Genomic DNA, 20,107 nt, shown 5'->3' with positions numbered 1-20,107 from the left:
GCACTCAGTGATATTAACTTAACAAGCACTAAATATCTATAAACTAACACATAGCAATTAATCAGCCGTTAGCTTTTATTGATTTATTGAAAGTCTATACTATAAAGACTATAAAGTGAATGTCTGCCATTGTGAGATATTGCAACTTTACATTTTTAGTAATAGAGTGGGAAAAACAGATTGCTACTTCTTTTGGAACACATACATTTTTGTTTGCATTCTGTAGTAAGAGCAGTGGGATAACTTCTTTCACATGTGTATGACATGCAAGACTAGAGGTCTTATGCTGGCTATACATATAGCAGCTCCTATCAGCCTAGACTAGAGGTCTTCTGCTGGCTATACATATAGCAGCTCCTATCAGCCTAGACTAGAGGTCTTCTGCTGGCTATACATATAGCAGCTCCTATCAGCCTAGACTAGAGGCCTTATGCTGGCTATACATATAGTAGCTCCTATCAGCCTAGACTAGAGGTCTTATGCTGGCTATACATATAGTAGCTCCTATCAGCCTAGCCCAGAGGCCTTATGCTGGTTATACATATAGCAGCTCCTATCAGCCTAGACTAGAGGTCATATGCTGGCTATACATATAGCAGCTCCTATCAGCCTAGACTAGAGGTCTTATGCTGGCTATACATATAGCAGCTGATATCAGCCTAGACTAGAGGTCTTATGCTGGCTATACATATAGCAGCTCCTATCAGCCTAGACTAGAGGCCTTATGCTGACTATACATATAGTAGCTCCTATCAGCCTAGACTAGAGGCCTTCTGCTGGCTATACATATAGCAGCTGATATCAGCCTAGACTAGAGGTCTTATGCTGGCTATACATATAGCAGCTCCTATCAGCCTAGACTAGAGGCCTTATGCTGACTATACATATAGCAGCTCCTATCAGCCTAGACTAGAGGTCATATGCTGGCTATACATATAGCAGCTCCTATCAGCCTAGACTAGAGGCCTTCTGCTGGCTATACATATAGCAGCTGATATCAGCCTAGACTAGAGGCCTTATGCTGGCTATACATATAGCAGCTCCTATCAGCCTACATTAGAGGCCTTCTGCTGGCTATACATATAGCAGCTGATATCAGCCTAGACTAGAGGCCTTATGCTGGCTATACATATAGTAGCTCCTATCAGCCTAGACTAGAGGACTTCTGCTGGCTATACATATAGCAGCTCCTATCAGCCTAGACTAGAGGCCTTATGCTGGCTATACATATAGCAGCTCCTATCAGCCTAGACTAGAGGCCTTATGCTGACTATACATATAGTAGCTCCTATCAGCCTAGAGGCCTTCTGCTGGCTATACATATAGCAGCTGATATCAGCCTATACTAGAGGCCTTATGATGGCTATACATATAGCAGCTGATATCAGCCTAGACTAGAGGCCTTATGCTGGCTATACATATAGCAGCTCCTATCAGCCTAGACTAGAGGACTTCTGCTGGCTATACATATAGCAGCTGATATCAGCCTAGACTAGAGGCCTTATGCTGGCTATACATATAGCAGCTCCTATCAGCCTAGACTAGAGGCCTTATGCTGGCTATACATATAGTAGCTCCTATCAGCCTAGAGGCCTTCTGCTGGCTATACATATAGCAGCTGATATCAGCCTATACTAGAGGCCTTATGATGGCTATACATATAGCAGCTGATATCAGCCTAGACTAGAGGCCTTATGCTGGCTATACATATAGCAGCTCCTATCAGCCTAGATTAGAGGCCTTCTGCTATCTATACATATAGCAGCTGATATAAGCCTAGACTAGAGGCCTTATTCTGGCTATACATATAACAGCTCCTATCAGCCGAGATTAGAGGCCTTCTGCTGGCTATACATATAGCAGCTCCTATCAGCCTAGACTAGAGGCCTTCTGCTGGCTATACATATAGTAGCTCCTATCAGCCTAGACTAGAGGCCTTCTGCAGGCTATACATATAGCAGCTTCTGTCAGGCAAATGCCCCAATATCGCATGTATGACCCAAAAAAGTCCCTGCTGCCCGATTGATACTATGTAAATCAATAGGATGGATACTCTGCATGCTTGTTAATGTGATTGTAAGGTGACTCCAGATGGTCCATTGGCCTGTGTGTGCAGTTATCTTCCGAACGTACTGAACTGCCAAAATTACATCAAGAGTAGTCAGTTATTTTGTAACCTTTTGCTGAACCACACAGAGAGCTGTCAACAAATAACCTGTTAACCCCCTTCCAAGATTAACTGTTCGACTTTTATACTGAGCATGGGCCTCTTAATGATCATTTTGAACAAAATGCCAATGGACTTGAGTACTCCTAGTGGAAGGTACTGTTAGTCAATGACCCCCATTATCATGCTTGTAAAGCCGACCATAAATATGAAAAGCCACCTTTACTTTTGCTCCAGTGGCTTGGATCAATGTCCAAAATATATGGTCAAATTTTGCATAGATCGAGTCATTCTGCAACTAGGTTGAATGACTGAATCATCATGTCTCTAACCAATATATAGGGGTAATTATATGGATTTCTTCCTTAAAACATTAACATGTACACTTCACTAGTAACTGTCTGGTATCTGTTACACAATTCAATGTATTTAGTAAAAGATAATGGGCCTGATTCATTAAGGAATTTAGGCAAGAAATTTCTTACTTAAGACTAATTTGTATTGAGCATTGCCACTATTTTCATTATTCTTATATATTGACTCTGAATCGAGTGACAGCTATTAGTGAGAAATTATGACTAGGGCATATAGTTAAATACATTACAAGCTACTCAGTGCAAGGATTACATCACTGACATCTATCATTAAAATATGTTGTTTTACTTATGTTGACTGTCAAAAGGAAGAGATTCACAAAGAACCAAGGGAAGATCAGCATTCACTTTTTCTCGCTGTTGCCTAGCAGCCAGAACTCCATTGCCCATTAAACCTTGGAAAGAAAATAAAGCATGTAAAATATTATAATAATAGCCAACTATGTGGACCCATTACACTAACACTGGGTTTCACAATACCTTAGTATTACGGATAGTAACAATAACACTGTGATTAACATTATTTTAAAATATTAAAGGAGGCTTGGCTTAACTTTGCTATGTTTAAAGAATGGGTAAGTGTTAAATGTATCTTGCCCTGTAAACAAGCAGCCCTTTATGATCATTCCCTCTCAAAATGTTCCCTCTAAGACCTACACAAAATTCAACAAAACGTAATTTTACATAATGATTTGTGATTTATACTGTAGCTTGAGAAATGTACTGTATTTCATGATATAAAAATGAATTTCATCATTGAAGCTTTCTTCAGGTAGAACAAATTTTGTCTCACGGATCATGTGAGTGATGATCAGGAAAATGAGCTCAGAAGTAAAACATAGAGTTCTCTCTATATAAAATTCATGACAATCTGACTACACCCAACTGACTGATTTGAAGGTATAGTAATACTAAAGTACAGCTTCATGAGAAAAAGCAACATTCCTACAGAATGACTATGAAATGTCCTTAATAATGGTAAAATAAAAAGGGGCATTTCTTAAAATAATAATAATAATAATAATAATAATTTTAATTAAATATATTTTTAAGAAAATGTGACTTTGTTGACAATTAACAAATAGGTTTTTATAAAATAATAACACTTTTTAGCTGTCCATACTGTCTCCCTGCTGAAAACAAATGGAGACAATATTACTTTTAGGTTCCTTACCCATTTTCCTCTTCTAGAACAGAAAAAAACCAGACACAGTAGTTTATATATGGGCTAATGTGCTCCTCACTGCAGACCTGACCAACCTGTGGCTCCCCAGGTTTTGTGAAACTACAATACACTACATGGTTTGCCAGTAGATAGCCATCCGATAACTGGCAGGGCCGCAGGAAAGCTGTCAGTCTGCCACAGAACTGTGTCTTGTCAGGTGTATCTGTGGCATTCTGCTACATGGGTGAGGCGGCTGGGGCAGGGCCATGTTGTGCTGAATGTAGTTTGTGCACTTAAATGTGTAATTGAAATAAATTGTACAATATAAGTAACGTTCAAAGGCAGAATGTACAAATTTGAAATATGTTATCTGTTATTCTCTGCCATGGAAGAGGAATGATCTAACAAGGCCACGGTAGCGAAAGGAATTCTTACCTTCGATGACTATGGACTTTGGAATTTCTCAAATAACAGTATATCACAGCTGTTGTACACAGTATTTTATATGTACATACTTTTAACTTTGTGATATCTCCTAGGTTTCTCCTATACATTTATATAACTACCCAACTGTTTGCCTCCCATTGTTACTGGACTGTAATTCCAAACCTTTTCTTTAAGAGGTTTTTTTCTATATAGTTCAGCAAAATACAGCTTTCACTGACCCTCAACATTTTTCTAGCTTTTAAAATACATATATTCATATTGACCAACTCAGTTAATGCTTTAATATCTCAGTTGATGCATTCATTTAGTACTTGATGTTATTTTTCTTGTCTTGCATATGACCACTTATAAATCTGCGATTAAAGCAGATGTGATCTCTACAAAAAATCAAAAAGGACCATTAAATATATAAGGAGCTGCAGATGGAAAACACTATGTGGTTCATTTTATTTGTATTTCACAGAATGTTGCACGATTTCACAGGTTACAGCCATTGTTATGTAATAGAAAAGGTGTGATATTGATGATAGGTGCGACAAATATTGAGCTATAGTGAGAAAAGTGAGCCAGACAAGAAGAAAAGTAAAACACTGTTCCATAAAGGAAAAAAAATAACAACTTATTGAAGATGTTTTAGATAAATGATGTATCGTGGAAGAAGATATTTGTCCTAAACAAATTTATTAAATATTTTTTATATTCTATATTGGTTCATATTTTACTGTCAATCTGGTAACTTTGCCATTTGCCATGAGGGCTGGTGTGCCTCAGAGTAGTAGTGGGCTAATCCAGGCTTCCAAACATTTGTAAAATTAGTCTTTTCATCGTAAATTTGTTTCCTAGTTCTGCTTTTAATCGTCTTGAACTGTGGCCTCTTACTCGGCTCTCATTAATGTACTGGGCTTGCAGTGACACCTATAGATAGAGCTGCCCTATGAAATATGAAGATCTCTGTAGCTGGGACAATATCTTTTTATGACTTTGGACACATTCACAAATGTGGTTCAGTGTAGTGTGCTCAACAGACCTGCTTATAAGTCCCAGTCCGGCCATGCCCTAAAGGGATGCATTCCACCTCTGATCCACAAATTAAGTATACATGTGAATAATCACAGTTATTGCTGCTAAATACACAAACATTGTTCCCTCTGATTTATGCTGCTCTGCATTCATTAAGGAGAACACTCAAATATCACAGCTTAGACCAAGAGTGACTGATGTTAGATCACATACAGACAATGTATTACATTCTTTAAAAAAAGATTACTTTGAATGAGAAATACAAAAACAGAAAAAGCTATGACAATGGTCCATCACCTATAAATAAAATATGCGCATCCACTAGATTTAACACATCTGAAGCCATCTAGGGTTTCAACCTGCTAGGATTGGGGGTGTATTTACAATGTGACATCTAATAGAATGTTTGATGTTTCCAACCAGGTGTACATCCACTACATTCCTCCAGTCCATGTTGATTTGAGTTACATGCCAGGCCTCTAGCTCTGCACTGATAGGTCTCTGTTATCCCCACTACGAGTCTCAAAGGGGAAATCCACTGCTACACTAGAGGTGAATTTCTGACAGAATGGAGTTGTTCCAAAATAAACAACCCAGAGGTGTAACTCCAAATTACATAACACATGTTTGAAAGGCCCACCATTGTCCAGCTATTGATGACATAGCTGCACTGTGTCTTATCATTGATTAAATAATAGCACTGTGCTCTATCATTGATTACATAGTAGCACTGAAGCCCCCATTGATTACATTTTGTAGCAGCAGTGCCTCCCCCCTCACTAGTTTTAAAACATTCCTATCTCCTCCATAATTGTTTGACATACACTGTTTTATATCGCAGCAAGTATTGATAGCGTGGGGCCTTCAGGTTATAGTTACGCCCCTGGGACATCCCCTTTAATATACTGTAAAACCTAAGTATAACATTTGTCTATAGAACTGAAATAGGGAAAATTTCTTTATTGGCTTGAAATTCTATATTTCAAATGTATCTGACCAATCACATCTTTCTGATGCATTGCCTATATTCGGTTATCACCTCTGTGCTAGAGTAGTCTTTAAGACTATGATTTACTCGAATAATTCATCATCATCATCATCATCAACATTTATTTATATAACGCTACCAGATTCCATAGCGCTTTACAATTGGGAACAAACATTAATAAAACAATACTGGGTAATACATTCCGACAGAGAGGTAAGAGGATCCTGCTCGCAAGATTATAATCTATGGGACAATGGTTTGATACACAACAGTAAGTGCTACATCATATTAAATAATTCCACATCTAAATAAAAAAATTAGATTTTAATAGGTGAGTTTGTTTTGCTTTTCTAACTCAGTCGATTGCAATTTTTTTATGTCATGTTAACATAAAACATTAGAATTACTTCTTCTTTTCTCTGAGATTCATTTCATTAGACAATATCTGAAATGTAATCAGCATCTAAAGAAATAGTGAAACTGAATTGGCTAAGTACATCTTGAAAACTTATCTTAAAGGGACATAGCACTGTATTACAGGTTGGGCAGCCTGTAGCCCTACACCTGTCATAGAAGCAAAAGTCCGGGCGGGGGTATATTTACTAAACTGCGAGTTTGAAAAAGTGAAAATGTTGCCTATAGCAACCAATCAGAATCTAGTTAGCATTTATATACATTTATGTACATACTACAAAATGAAAGCTAGAATCTGATTGGTTGCTACAGGCAACATCTCCACTTTTTCAAACCTGCAGTTTAGTAAGTATAGCCCCAGGCATGTCCTGCTAGCCTCTGGCTTTAAGAACAAGTTGGTACTTGAAGTAGAGATGTTCTGTTAAAAAGTTATTGCTTGATAAAGCAAAGAAACATGTCACATTTTTAACAATTACACTGCAACAATTTTTTTTCTTTAGTTGTTAAGGATATTTGATTAAATTTAGGGAATTTTGTGGCTGCTAAATTCAAAAAATGAAAGTATTTTTTTTTCGAATTGGCTCTAGTTCTTGAGATAATGAACACCCTCAATTAATAGGGAACTTAGCCATAACTTGTGCATATGGGAATCAAACAGAACATTCTCAGTGAGACACACAAATATTCTCCTTCGTATATAAGTGATTGGTCACCCTACCCAACTTCTTGCTTGGGCAGCAAAGTGGATACACGAAGTACCCTTGTTTTATCTGCTTGTGGAATAGTAGGGCAAGGCAAGATCATTGGAAAAAAGTGACACAGCCTTCAAGAGAAAACAGGACTATAGGTGCAGCGAACATCATTAACAACATTGGTTGACAAGGAAAAAATAATTCTCCCACCAACCCATATCAAGCTGGGACTAATAAAACACTTTGTTAAGGCCTTGGACAAAGATAGTGATTGCTTCAAATAAATTTGTAGATGATTTCCTGGAGCAAGTATGGAAAATCTAAAAGCTGGAATCTTTGATGGCCCTTCAAATTCATAAACTTATCTAATTTCACAGTATTTATGACTGGTGTTGAAGCCTTTAAAAAAATGGGTACTAACATGAACATAAAGGTACACTTCCTCCATAGCCACACGGATTTCTGGATAATCTCTGTGATTTTAGTGAGGAACAAGGGGAGCGGTTTCATCAAAATCTATAGGTGATGAAAGAAAGGTATCAAGGCAGATGGGACAGACACATGATGGCAGACTATTGCTGAAACCTCCAACGTGATTGTCCTGATAACCCACATAAAAGAATATCATAAAAACAGTGTTTTACTATGCATTAATTGTAACTATTCAAATCAGCTTACTAGGTTTATCTGTTACTATACCTAATGAAATGCCATTATGTATTTCGGGTGTTTACTTTAGTATGATTTGAGACAATTTAAATGCGATTTGTAAGTATTCTCTGCGTGTCCATTAATTCTTTTGCATTTTTATGTTTTACAATGGGGTACCAATTATCTATAAAATGCGAGCCAACCTATAAACACGTATTAGGAATCAGCACCACAAAGTTACCCCAAAATCACTCTATTATGATAGAAATGAGTGTTGAACGGTGTTATTTAGCCTCTTAGGTTTTATGAGCTTATGATTGGCATTTCATTTTATCTTGGTCAAGAAAATACAATGGCAATGTGATTCCCTAATGTAATTACAAATGCAAATAGATAAACGAGGTTCTCTGTGCAGAAGGACATGCTTGTATGCTTGCTAAGCATTTATGGAAAAATCGACGGTTATAAAGAGATTATGGCATAGCACTAAAATTCCATGTAGATCATGACACCAAATTTTGATATAACAGATGATATTGAAATCGTTATAGGGTTTAAACAGAAGAAGTAGTAAAGAGCAATGTCTTTCAGTTTGCCTCCATATGGTTGTTTTCTCTGGAGATCTATTGTGGGCGTTGCAACCTTACTGTGCAGACAGAGGTTATGGAATTGACCACAGTCATCGTTACATGCCAGAGTGGAGGTGCATGATATGCCGCTATCCATCATGTGTAATATACCACATACAGAACACTGATCTTGAAAAGAGAAATTAGAAGGATGGCTGCTGGTATAACAGTCAATATAGGGGAACTTCTGTCATTTTACTTTCTAAAGTGAGTGACCTGGAAACAAAATAATTTTAATTTTAATCTAATGAGAACTCCACCCAAAAGGCTGCCTTACAACCCCGCATTGTTCCTAAGCTTTTTTGCTATTACGTTTATGTTTTTCAGGATCAGTAAGTATAGCAATATTGACTAAAGTGATGTAAAATAATATAACAGGAAATGATGAGTACAAACAGGATATGATGTAGGCAGCAAATTATACAATCTGTTTGGATATTTTAAACTATATTGTTTTCAATGATGGAGTGTATTAGACCTAAAACATTTGGTTAGGTTTAATCAGGTTCTACCAATACTGTTGATAAATGCACCATGACTGGTCTATGCATGGTGAATCAAATGACAATTGGTGCACTTTTCTCTAAGGGAAGGATATGATTTCTCTTTAATACCATATGTATTGTTCTATTATATTATCTATTGCAGTGTGCTAGATAAATATACTGAATAATTTATCTTAACAAGTTTCCTTCCATTGGCATTATTGGTAAAAACAAAGTGTGATTGTTCTTTCCAGTTTAATGAATCAACAAGATAGTACAGGTATCTCTTTTCTGGAAACTCATTATCTAGAAATTTAAGAAATACAAGAAGGGAAAAAAGTAAAGTATTGTTCAATGTTGTGAATTTTGTCATGGCATGATCATCAAATGTTTCTTCCTCAAGTTAAGCTGTTTAATGAGGAGAAAAATACCAGGGACAGAGTGGGGTAAGAAACAGGAATATGTTTTAGTAAGCAAGTGAATCTATATGGGGCAGCGCGGTGGCTATGTGGTTAGCACTTCTGCCTCACAGCGTTGGGGTCATGAGTTCAATTCCCGACCATGGCCTTATCTGTGTGGAGTTTGTATGTTCTCCCCGTGTTTGCGTGGGGTTTCCTCCGGGTTCTCTGGTTTCCTCCCATACTCTAAAAACATACTAGTGGGTTAATTGGCTGCTATCAAAATTGACCCTAGTCTCGCTCTGTCTGTCTGTGTGTGTATGTTAGGGAATTTAGACTGTAAGTTCCAGTGGGGCAGGGACTGATGTGAATGAGTTCTCTGTACAGCGCTGCGGAATCAGTGGCGCTATATAAATAAATGGTAATGATGATGATGATAAACTTATGTATAAACTTGTTAGAAACATTGCACTGGGTTGTCAGAATCCTATACATGGTAAACTAATTTAATAGCACTAGGTTAACCTTATTTTACATGAATTCCTAATTATTAACCTTATGTATATTTTCACTACAATACTACAATATTACAAATAATAGTAATAAATTCAATATTGTACATTATTATATCAGTATTGAACCAGTCTTAGCATTGGATAAACAGTTTAATTACATGTCAGATGGACGTCTCTCATGAGTAAAAGTAGACTGTGGTTTGGGATATAAGAGCTAAATTTCAGAAAAAACCCATCAATATATCTTTTTTTTTTCACACTGCCCCGTGTCACATGCAGCTCTGTCCGCACACATTCACACAAGTGGACAGGTCAGTGTCTACACTAAGATCAGTACCCTCGTTTCCTGTTGTTGTGAACGCTACAATGATCTGATTAGAATGCAACGCCTATTTCAAAACTATAGTTCTATATATGCAGGAGATGAAGAATAAATACAATAAGGTGCTCAAACCACAGTCATTGGGCCATAAAATGATCAGTTTGCTATTAATCTGTGTACTGGAGTAAAACAATATATAATAACATATAATAACATATAATAACACTTTATTAAAATAATTTTCTGAACACAGTAAGTTTGTCTAGAACATGTTTTTTATACTGATTACTGTTAATTGATATATATATTTTTTTAATTATTATTCTTATTAGTATTATTATTATATGTTGTAAATTGTTATACACTAATAAAAGGAAAAATTAAAAGCTTTGTAAAGTGACATAGATCATGTTCCCATCTAAAAAAAATCTATTAAAATTATTGTTTCACAGAAAGAAGTTGGATTCAAAACAGTTAAAATATAGCCTAGAGATGAGTGAAATAATTGTGAAATTTTGTGCGAATCGAGTCTTTCATCAGAATAGGCTTTTTCACTGAAGAGGAGGTTCCTACTATGCAATGTTGCACTTTTACAGCCTGTGTTTATAAATTTGTAGCTTGCAGAATCTATCACTCAAGCTTGGAAGATGACGGTCAATTCAGTTTGTTCTGTTTTTGCATTAGTCAAAATGCACAAAATTTTGCAGCTAAATACGGAACAAGATGAATATTGCAATGAACAATTTTTGTCCTCCCATCTTTAACATAGCCTATAAATATATCACCGGTCAGCAGGGATACAGACTTAAGATCAGCTCATCAATGCAATGGCCTGGAATAAATAATGGTGGCTCTTCCATAAGATATTTGACTATACTTTTCACAAAATCTCAGTGCAATAATTGAACTTGAGGATGTGGCCCACAGGAAGTCATAATTATGCATGTTCCTGTTTGTTTTCTATTCAGATTGCCTCCTTGGGCTCAAGAGCTGTTGTGGCCATGAACGGAGTAGTTGGATGAGGATTCAAATAATCCTTCATTTCAGGAAAGTGAAGTAATTTTAGTGCATAATTGGCATATTCTAACATCAGAATGTGCCTTTTACATAAATATTTTTTACTGAAATTTCATTGGATTAGGTTCATTGATATGTACTATATGCTAGATTCTACGTGAGGCATATTTAACTTGTAACAGTTTTGCTTACTAACTATACTTATAAATACTAGCTTACTTATAAATTTGTCGATTTCCATGTAAATACTAATCTATAATGTTCCCCTGACAAAGCAAACACTGTTGTTTCTTATACCCTCTCATTGGAGTTTTGGTTAATGCCTACCATACAGGTGCATATGTTTCCCAAAACAAGTGCAGTGTCCTAAAATAATGCAATTGATATTCAGCTAGCTAGTGTCTAAACAGCTGTTGAACTCACTGACAGACTACCATCTGTTCCTGCTGCGTGGCCTAAGTGCAAAAAGACCAGATCTGTCCAACTTGGACAATCAGGTGTGTGGCCATATTACTTACAAGATCACATTGCCCAGGAGCCAGCAGGCAAGATCAGCATATGTTTGACCAGCATAAGTGTGCCTGTGATTGGGAAAGGCCTATCATGGTATAATAATATTTGAGCTATTAGAGTATGTTCAGGCAATTCACTGGTTGGATTGTTAAACACAATAGTGAATAAAAGAAACCAATGGCAAGATAAGGCTTCCCAACATACCTATCTCTACTTTATTATGCCATTAAAAGAGCTGGGACTGATTGCAGATCTCTAGGCTGAGAGAGTGCCTATTGTCCTCTGCTCTAGTGGGAGGGGCCGCATTGGCTAAAGAAGTGTTTGCAAGAAACCTTTTCAGTTGACCTGGCTTAATCTTCCTATCAATGAATTGTTCTATAGGTTGTAGTCTGTTGTTAATAGCCTACTTAACTAAATGAAACTTCAAAGCTCCTGCTTTGAAGTATCATGAAAGTTATGTAAAGGTATTGAAATTCTGATTAGTTTTTTTTCACCACTTACTATGTGTGGCGTGCCGACAGGCATTAAGCTTGTTGGAAGATGTGAGCTTTACCCTCAAAAACATGTTTTCTTACTGAAATCCAAAGGATATATCTATCTACTGCATCTTGTCTACAAGACAGAGAGTAAATATATTCATGGCCTATATATGTGATTCTGCCGATTCAGATGAGTGCCTTATCTTTAGCATCCAGAAACTGAAGGAAGTTCATGTCAGGCATATTGCAAAGAAAGCTTCCAGGTGTTATCTATTTTGTGGAGATGCCAGAACAGACACATAAGCTGTAATGATTTTTCACAATCCTATATAGTGTACAGGTAAAGAACAAAATGGGCCAGAAGTCCATGCAGCCCTCATAATACATGTCATTCCACCCAGGGTGACATGCTTTCTCATTGGATGCCAATTTCAGCTGCCTATAGTAGGAATTACACACAAGTAATCAATAAATATGTGTAAACACACTACAGAATAAAAAAGAACCTGCAGCTGATAATCTGCCATGACAGCACGAGTAGGGGTGATATTATTTCAAAGATAGTTTATCTCACATGTAAACCAAACTAAAACCTAATTTACAACTTTCCATAGTGTTAGGTGTCTGTAAATTTACTGGATAGGAACTAGAGAATTCATTTTCTCGGTCCTCTTAATACAATCCTAACATAGCCAATCTAAACATACATTATTTCAGATTTTATAATTATGGCATTACTGATTTGATTGATTCTGTTCAAAAAGCCTGCCATTCAAACACACTGATCTCAAACAATGTCAAAGTTCCTTACATCATTTCCTGTGTGCCATAAGCTAACCAATGGGAGGCAGAGCATAAGAGAACACAGCTGAGCCTTTCTGTGACAGTGGTTACTCTAACCCCCTTATTATTTTCCAAATAAATGTAGTAACACAAAGTGCTGGCAGCACAAAAACTATAGTGTCATAGCTTTGTACATATTCTTAATAAATAAGAGGTTAACAAGCTTGTGTTCATGTAGGCATGACTGTTACTGCTACAAGTTTCACAAGGATTATCTTGTTAAAAAAGGAGAGATATTTCTCTCTTGTAACTTAACAAAGAGGGAGTTGTATATATGTGTAGCAGCAAAGCTCTTGCCATCTGCTGGGATAATAAACTGAGAATTTAATCTATTAAACAAATCCTACATTGACTGGTTTATTACCCTCATTCATAAATAAATAATATATATGTATTTTCTGCCTAGTGTTAGACCATGCCTGTTTTGTTTTTTTTTGCAAATTTTCAAAGTGGAGCAGTTGCTATATTTTTTTATATAAAATCAAATTAGAATGCTTCTACATCAAACAGAGCATCTCTTCCGTTTACATGTCTACCTGTTGTATGCGATAAAACATGTTGCTTAGCTCTACAGTACAACAGAAACAAAGGATCTGAATTTGTAGTGTGTAGTGAAATGCCATATATTTCATTCCCACAATAACCCCATTCAGATATCTTTTTAAAGTAGATCTTAGTCAGTTTCTAAGCAATTACAGTGTAAAGTAGATGAATGACATCAGTGTACGCTACACACATGTATCATGAATAAATCAATGCATGCCACACAACAAAAGATTACCTATAATTTATTAGATTATGAGAAGAACTAAAGTCTCAAATATTCTCAGATTTTCTTCAAACGCCTATATATCTGTGATATACTGTAATTCTGTTTTTAATTAGATGCAAAAAAAATGCCCCTTATATATTTCTGTAAAAACAAGCATATGTGGTGGAATCTGCCACAGAATAAAAGTCTGTTTCCGCAGTCTGGTAAAGATTGATTCTAAATATATATTAAATGATATTCACATGTCCATGTGTAAAGTGTGTGAATGTAATGGTGGGATATGGGGGTTGGGATCTCCTTCCTCTCTGGCTACATGGTCTTCAATGGATATTATGGGAAAGGCGACCAAGAGGCTTTAACCAAATACCGTTTTGTGATGGCCATTGAAAGCTCACAGTAAGGCTTTCTCCCAACAGAACAAAAACTAAAATGCTAAAAGCGTTTCTTACTGAATAAGAACACAATGACGCTTTGTCGTCTAGAGACAGCACAAAATGTTTTACACAGCCTAGTTCTACTTTTGCAGCTCGCCCCGTGGGAATTATGGGTATACATATTTATAGCATTACTTGTATAAATCGGTTTAGCGGGTCATGACATATACCTCCATGCAAACAAGATCAACAACTGTCACAGTGTTATTTGTTTTCACTCTTTAAAGAAACAGGATCCCTGGTGATTCTTTTAAATGCACATTTTCTTGGGCATTTCACAAGGTATAAAGCAATCCCAGGTTGTATTTATTTTGCAATAAGCTGGAGTATAGCTGGAGCACTACAATGCTATCTTCAAGAAAAAAATATCCGTGCTCGCCATATATGATCATTCCATGGATCGGTTCATGAAATGCAACTTCTGAGTTTTTACATGCACAGGGTATGTTGCTTTCTTAGATTACAGAATGAATATAGTAAATATATTAGCCGGGTCAGAGATGAAGCTACTTACAAATTCAACAGGATGTCATAGCAATGCCATGACTGACACACTGATTTGTATACAACTATGGTTACAACTGGTGGAACCAAAACTGAGATCAATATGCACAATACAGACTATGATTTTTGTTTCCATCAACTGTGCTAATTTTATGCTGCAATTTTACTTAATACCATAAAAACACACGATTTCCTGTTGCTTTTACTTAATGAAATATAACACATACATTTAATTTCTACTGTAAATTGACAGTGGAAATCTGAATTCTAATCAGCTCCTAGACATATTGAAGTCCTGAAGTCTGCAAATACAGAGCAGATATTACTTGTAACAAGAGATCATGGACACACAATCGAGACTTACATTCTTTACTTTATATTGGTATCTACAAACTTTAAAAATAAAAAGAATGTCAATTCCCTTACAGTACATACTCCAGAAGAGTGGACCACATACATCACCGTGTATATACAGCAATAGATATTTTGATATTTCAAATTGTACAAATTAAAATGAATATTTTTCGTTTCATGATATCAGCTTCCATTATATTTAAGGTTTCATCAAGTTAGGTGTTTTCGGGCTATAGGCAATGAACTCTCCATCAGCAGCATCTTCAGCTAATTAACCCCGTTGATTACAATAATTAGTATTGATTCACTCCTGAATGACTTCCTAAGCATCCGCACCCGATCTACTCTGGCTGCAAAGTTCTGGGTATGAATATTAATTTGATGTTCCTCTTTGTTTTGGAGCCCCAAAGGTATAGTTTGCAATCTTATACACTTCAATTTGATAACAGATGCACTTGAGTTTTATTGTAATTTAACAATGAGTGTATGCATAAATTATGGCATGATGGTAATAATGCAAAATGCTGGACTGTGGATGGCAGAAAACTGCCAGTATGTTGCATTGGTGATTATTTACATGCACAGGCGTTACATCTGTGACAACAAAATTCCAAGATATTGTACAGCAAATCTTGTTTATTAAAAGTAATCATTTTAACCTTTAGAATATTATAGACAATGTGACTTTTGACATTTTGCTAAATATTCTGGCAGAGTAAAGGATAAAAAGTGGCACTTGTGATAATTGCAGTCTGCATGCAAAATCGCTGATAGCAGAACATGCATATGTATAGTCTGTTATTTCCTTTCATTAACTCTTGCAGTTCTAAACCAGTAGTTGCTTTAGCCAAACTGGTGTACTAAACGCATTTTTAACTCACTGACTACCAGGTTGTACAAAATCTTTTGTCAGCTAAGAGGTTAAAGAGCCACGAAAGCTTGCCAAGCTGCCTTGGCTTTCCTCCTTAGTAGATGTTGGAGGTGAAATGTAAAGCAACTGCTTATCTATATTGTCCACTGTCAGCCACAAGAGATCACATTTAAGTTATAAAAAAAACCTGGACACATTTGTTTAACAAGTGCCATGGTAAATACGCTTTGCTCCTGTCATTCTCTGTCTGTGCAGCAGCCCAAATCTCAGTTTAACACAAGACGATTTTCCTTCTCTTACAGACACAGGTAGGTTTGTTATTTTCACTTTTCATCGCTCCTAATCATTGAAGGATCAACTACAGCACTTCCTGCAATTTCTGAACTGGATAACTCATTGCCTTCATAACAACAGATATTGACAAGCTTACTAGCGTCCGAAAAGCACTTTACTCTTCAATTTCTGCTATTCATGCCTTATGGCTGGAAAGGTCACTTTGTTATTGCAGAAAGGTGCACATCTCTGCTTAGCAATAAAAACTGTACTTTCCATGAACTGATATGTGCTACGAGCATCAGGGTCCAATTTCAAATTTAAGAAAAAAAATAAAAAGAGCAAAAAGAATATGAAAGAATAGGTAACCTAATAGTAATATGTTCATTACCAGTCTATAACATTCATTATATGAGCTTCTTGAAGGATACTCACTTTTATGTGAAAATATCATTGTAAACATATATTGTATACTTTTGCTTCACACAGGACATATGTATATTATTCGTGACTAAGACAAATTTACTTGCAAACACTTGACAATGAGGCTAAAGAGATGTTCAATGCAGTGGCTAAGCAGTTACATTTGGGCTTAAGTCCAGGTAATTCCAACCGGGGTAGATAGGCATGGGGTACAGGTGACACTTTGGTCTTTAGCAAAGATCTGCAGCTGTCTCACTTCCTCAGCAGTATCTTTTGACTGATTCATGAAGTGGCATTTGCATTGGCTTTAAAATGAGCCACCTTGCACGCCCTCTCAGTAGGTGGCAATGGAATGGTGTACGGATGAGAGCAGCTGCTAGCTAGCAATAAATGAGGTACTGTCTGTGCTAGGGAAACACAAGCATATACAACAATATAGAGCTCAGCTTTTGTGTATTGTAAATATTTAATTCAGCATACCACACAATAAATATACACGCATCACACAATAAAAAGGAAAGAAACAAATGCAAGTAAATGTAGAAAAAAATTCAAGAAAATGTATATAATATTGCGTATACGTACATTCTTCAGCTGCCAACTAAACCCATTATGACTTGCATTGCATAAATAGCAGCTCTTTATGTGCTACGAAGCAAAATGTGTGATATTTGTGTAACCCCATATTTGCTGGAGAAACAGTGCTGTGATGTGCAAAATAATCACTAACCTAGTACACAGTGTATATGTAAACAAAATCCAGTATTTCTATAGCTCTATGCAATACAAACATACAATAAAACATGCAATAAAAAAACATAAATAGCATATAAATATTTTATACCGTCGTTTGTAAAAGAAAGTTATTTTTGGAATGTGTGTACGTTTACATGTTTACAGCAGGGATAGATAGATAGATAGATAGATAGATAGATAGATAGATAGATAGATAGATAGTTATGCTTGACTTCTACATCAAGGGAGCTGTCATTTCAACATCAACATGAACTGGTTTAGGGTCATACAGGGACAAAAATGTTTTAAGCTCCCCTGCTTCCCTCTGTCAAATCTTTCAAATTGCACACAATGCTAAGCTTCAAAAAGCTGTTTAGAAATAATGCTGCAAAATGTATGACAAGTAAGGGAATTCTAAAATGTAAAAATGATAAATGCACAGTAATGTATAATGTATACTACTGCTAATGAAAATAATATATACATCATTTATACTAATAAAAGGCAAGGGTTGTTCCATTCAGCATTGCAATACTGGAGGGATGCATTAAATCTCCACATTAAAGCAATTTAGCAAACAAATCTGACATATATTTTTTTTAAACCACAATACAATTGTAAATAATGTTTAGCAGAATGGAAAATCTATATAAGGGAATGATTGCATTTATTTCATAGATAACTGTCGCTCAGTACGTTTTAGAAGCATATTCAATCAAACACATCAATTCCATCCTTATAGTAGGTATCTTTTGCTAAAATAAATGCTTAATTTACAGCAAAACTATCTGGACTATACGGTAGAACAAGGCGGCTGTACTTATCTCCTTGTACTTTCATCTACATTTTTTGTGTTTTAAGTATGGTTGGTCTCCTTGCATTATAAAAGTGTGCAGTAAAAAGCCAAAAGCATAACTAATTATCTGACTTCTTCCAATTGCATTTTTTATTTAAACACGTACAGTATACCTGAAAAATCATTTCTCTTAACTGTTGTAAGACCGCATTTCAAAATAACTTTTCTGTCAGTGCCATGATTAGCTAAATACAGAAAATGTATGACCTGACATGTACTATGAGCTATAAAACACCTGAGCCGTGTTTTATATCCACTTACATGTTGTTATTAGCAAAGGTCTGGTATCTACCTAGAAGCATGACAAACTTGAAATCATGGTCATAGCATATGGCTGGACAATTTCAGAGAACAAGGGAACTGTCATTTCAAACTGTTTTAAAGGCCTTTGAAATCAATAAGTTTTCTACATAGTTAATGAAGAGATAAGCAATAAATATGTAATGTAATTCAAAAGACATAATATGCAACTGAGAAAGTATGGCTTAACAGAGGATAGCAAATTAGCAAAAAAAAAAACAACACTAAAGAAGCAGCCAATACTTAATAGCCCATGCTGACATTTAGTCTGCAGAAACACGATTATAGAAGTGGAGAGATAATAAAAAGAGGGCTGAGGGGGAGAAAGGGCTGCTCCAGACATGCATTAAGCTACTTTGACAGCTCCATTGTTTGACTGTCCCATTGTCAACAGCAAAGATGCATCCAGCGATACAGTGTCTAGTAACAAATAAACAAAAGACTGATTTTTTTCCAGTGCCTGATGCCAGTTCACATGCAATTTTTTAGCGTTTAAATATGAAATTGCAAAACAGTTTTTTTTTTATTGCTCAACTCCAGTTCTGGTAAAGAGCTAATGAAAATATAGTGCTCCAAACAAGGCAAAACCCTGATGACAGTAGGCTAAGTCCAGCTTAAAACAGTATTTAAAGCTCTCTAGTATGCAGCACTACCTTATTTAGGATTATTGTTGTGCCTACCAAATAACAGATATACATATTAATGGAAAGATAAAGAAAGAGCAAGCTGGTCTTTTAATGCTGTCTTCTGCCCCGGGAAAAAATCAGCTCTTGCTGTGGAGGTAAACAGTACAATTTAGTCCTCAGCAGCAAAGAGGGCTACTTATTACACGGCATGTTTTTAGCCAAACCATCCAGGACAACTGAAAAGCAACCGTTTAAACAAAGGAGTGTGCAACATACCTTAAAAGCAGCTCCTCATTTCTCATAGTAACAGCAGATTTGGGACAGCGCATGCTTTCTGCACAGATATTCTCAACAAAAGCCAGTTCAGAAGTGCGCTCAAACATCAATGCCACAGTAGCTACTAATGGCTATGGCTAGTCCCTCTCTCTTTTTCTCTCTCTCGCTCTCTCTCGTCAATGCTGAGTGGTGAAGCAAAGGGGCCCCTGCAGACTCACTAAGCAGAAATAATCCTCTGTGACAAGTTATGTTGTCTGGCCATAATTTACATTAGTGCAGTGCGCTGCCTATAAGGGCCTTGCTTTCTTTTGATATTTATTGTCTTTTAAGTGTCCTAATTTCCCAATATCATTTAGAGAATAAAATGTAAATAACAACAAAATAGCATGATATTTGCTAAATTAAAATATAATGCAGATTTTTTTTTTTAATATTATTAAATTAGATGCATTGTCTTTGATAACTTTCAATATATATTTTAAAAGCATAAATTGTTTTTGGACTTAGTGTGTCAATGGTGTGTACTTAATAATAAAGGTTTTACAAAGAACAATAATCAGTATT

The 20,107-nt window shown here is 36.1% G+C and overlaps 1 protein-coding gene across 17 annotated transcripts in view; it reads right to left on the bottom strand.

The window, feature by feature from the left end:
• CELF2 (CUGBP Elav-like family member 2) overlaps nucleotides 1-19,708 on the bottom strand; it is a 382,596-nt gene extending 362,888 nt beyond the window's left edge. For 7 of the 17 annotated variants that reach the window (XM_075208615.1, XM_075208614.1, XM_075208620.1 and 4 more), the window contains exon 1: nucleotides 19,544-19,706. In XM_075208615.1, coding sequence (XP_075064716.1) covers nucleotides 19,544-19,650 — 107 coding nt within the window. In that variant the 5' untranslated portion in view covers nucleotides 19,651-19,706. Of the gene's footprint in view, nucleotides 1-19,543 lie in introns of all 17 variants that reach the window. The other 10 variants (XM_075208611.1, XM_075208613.1, XM_075208618.1 and 7 more) reach the window with 3 other exon arrangements.
• Nucleotides 19,709-20,107: the final 399 nt, after the last annotated feature.

Source organism: Mixophyes fleayi, chromosome 4 (genome assembly GCF_038048845.1).
Source record: "Mixophyes fleayi isolate aMixFle1 chromosome 4, aMixFle1.hap1, whole genome shotgun sequence".
NCBI lineage: Eukaryota > Metazoa > Chordata > Amphibia > Anura > Limnodynastidae > Mixophyes > Mixophyes fleayi.
The sequence above is the reverse complement of the archived record's forward strand: the minus strand, read 5'-3'. Positions and strand labels throughout refer to the sequence as shown.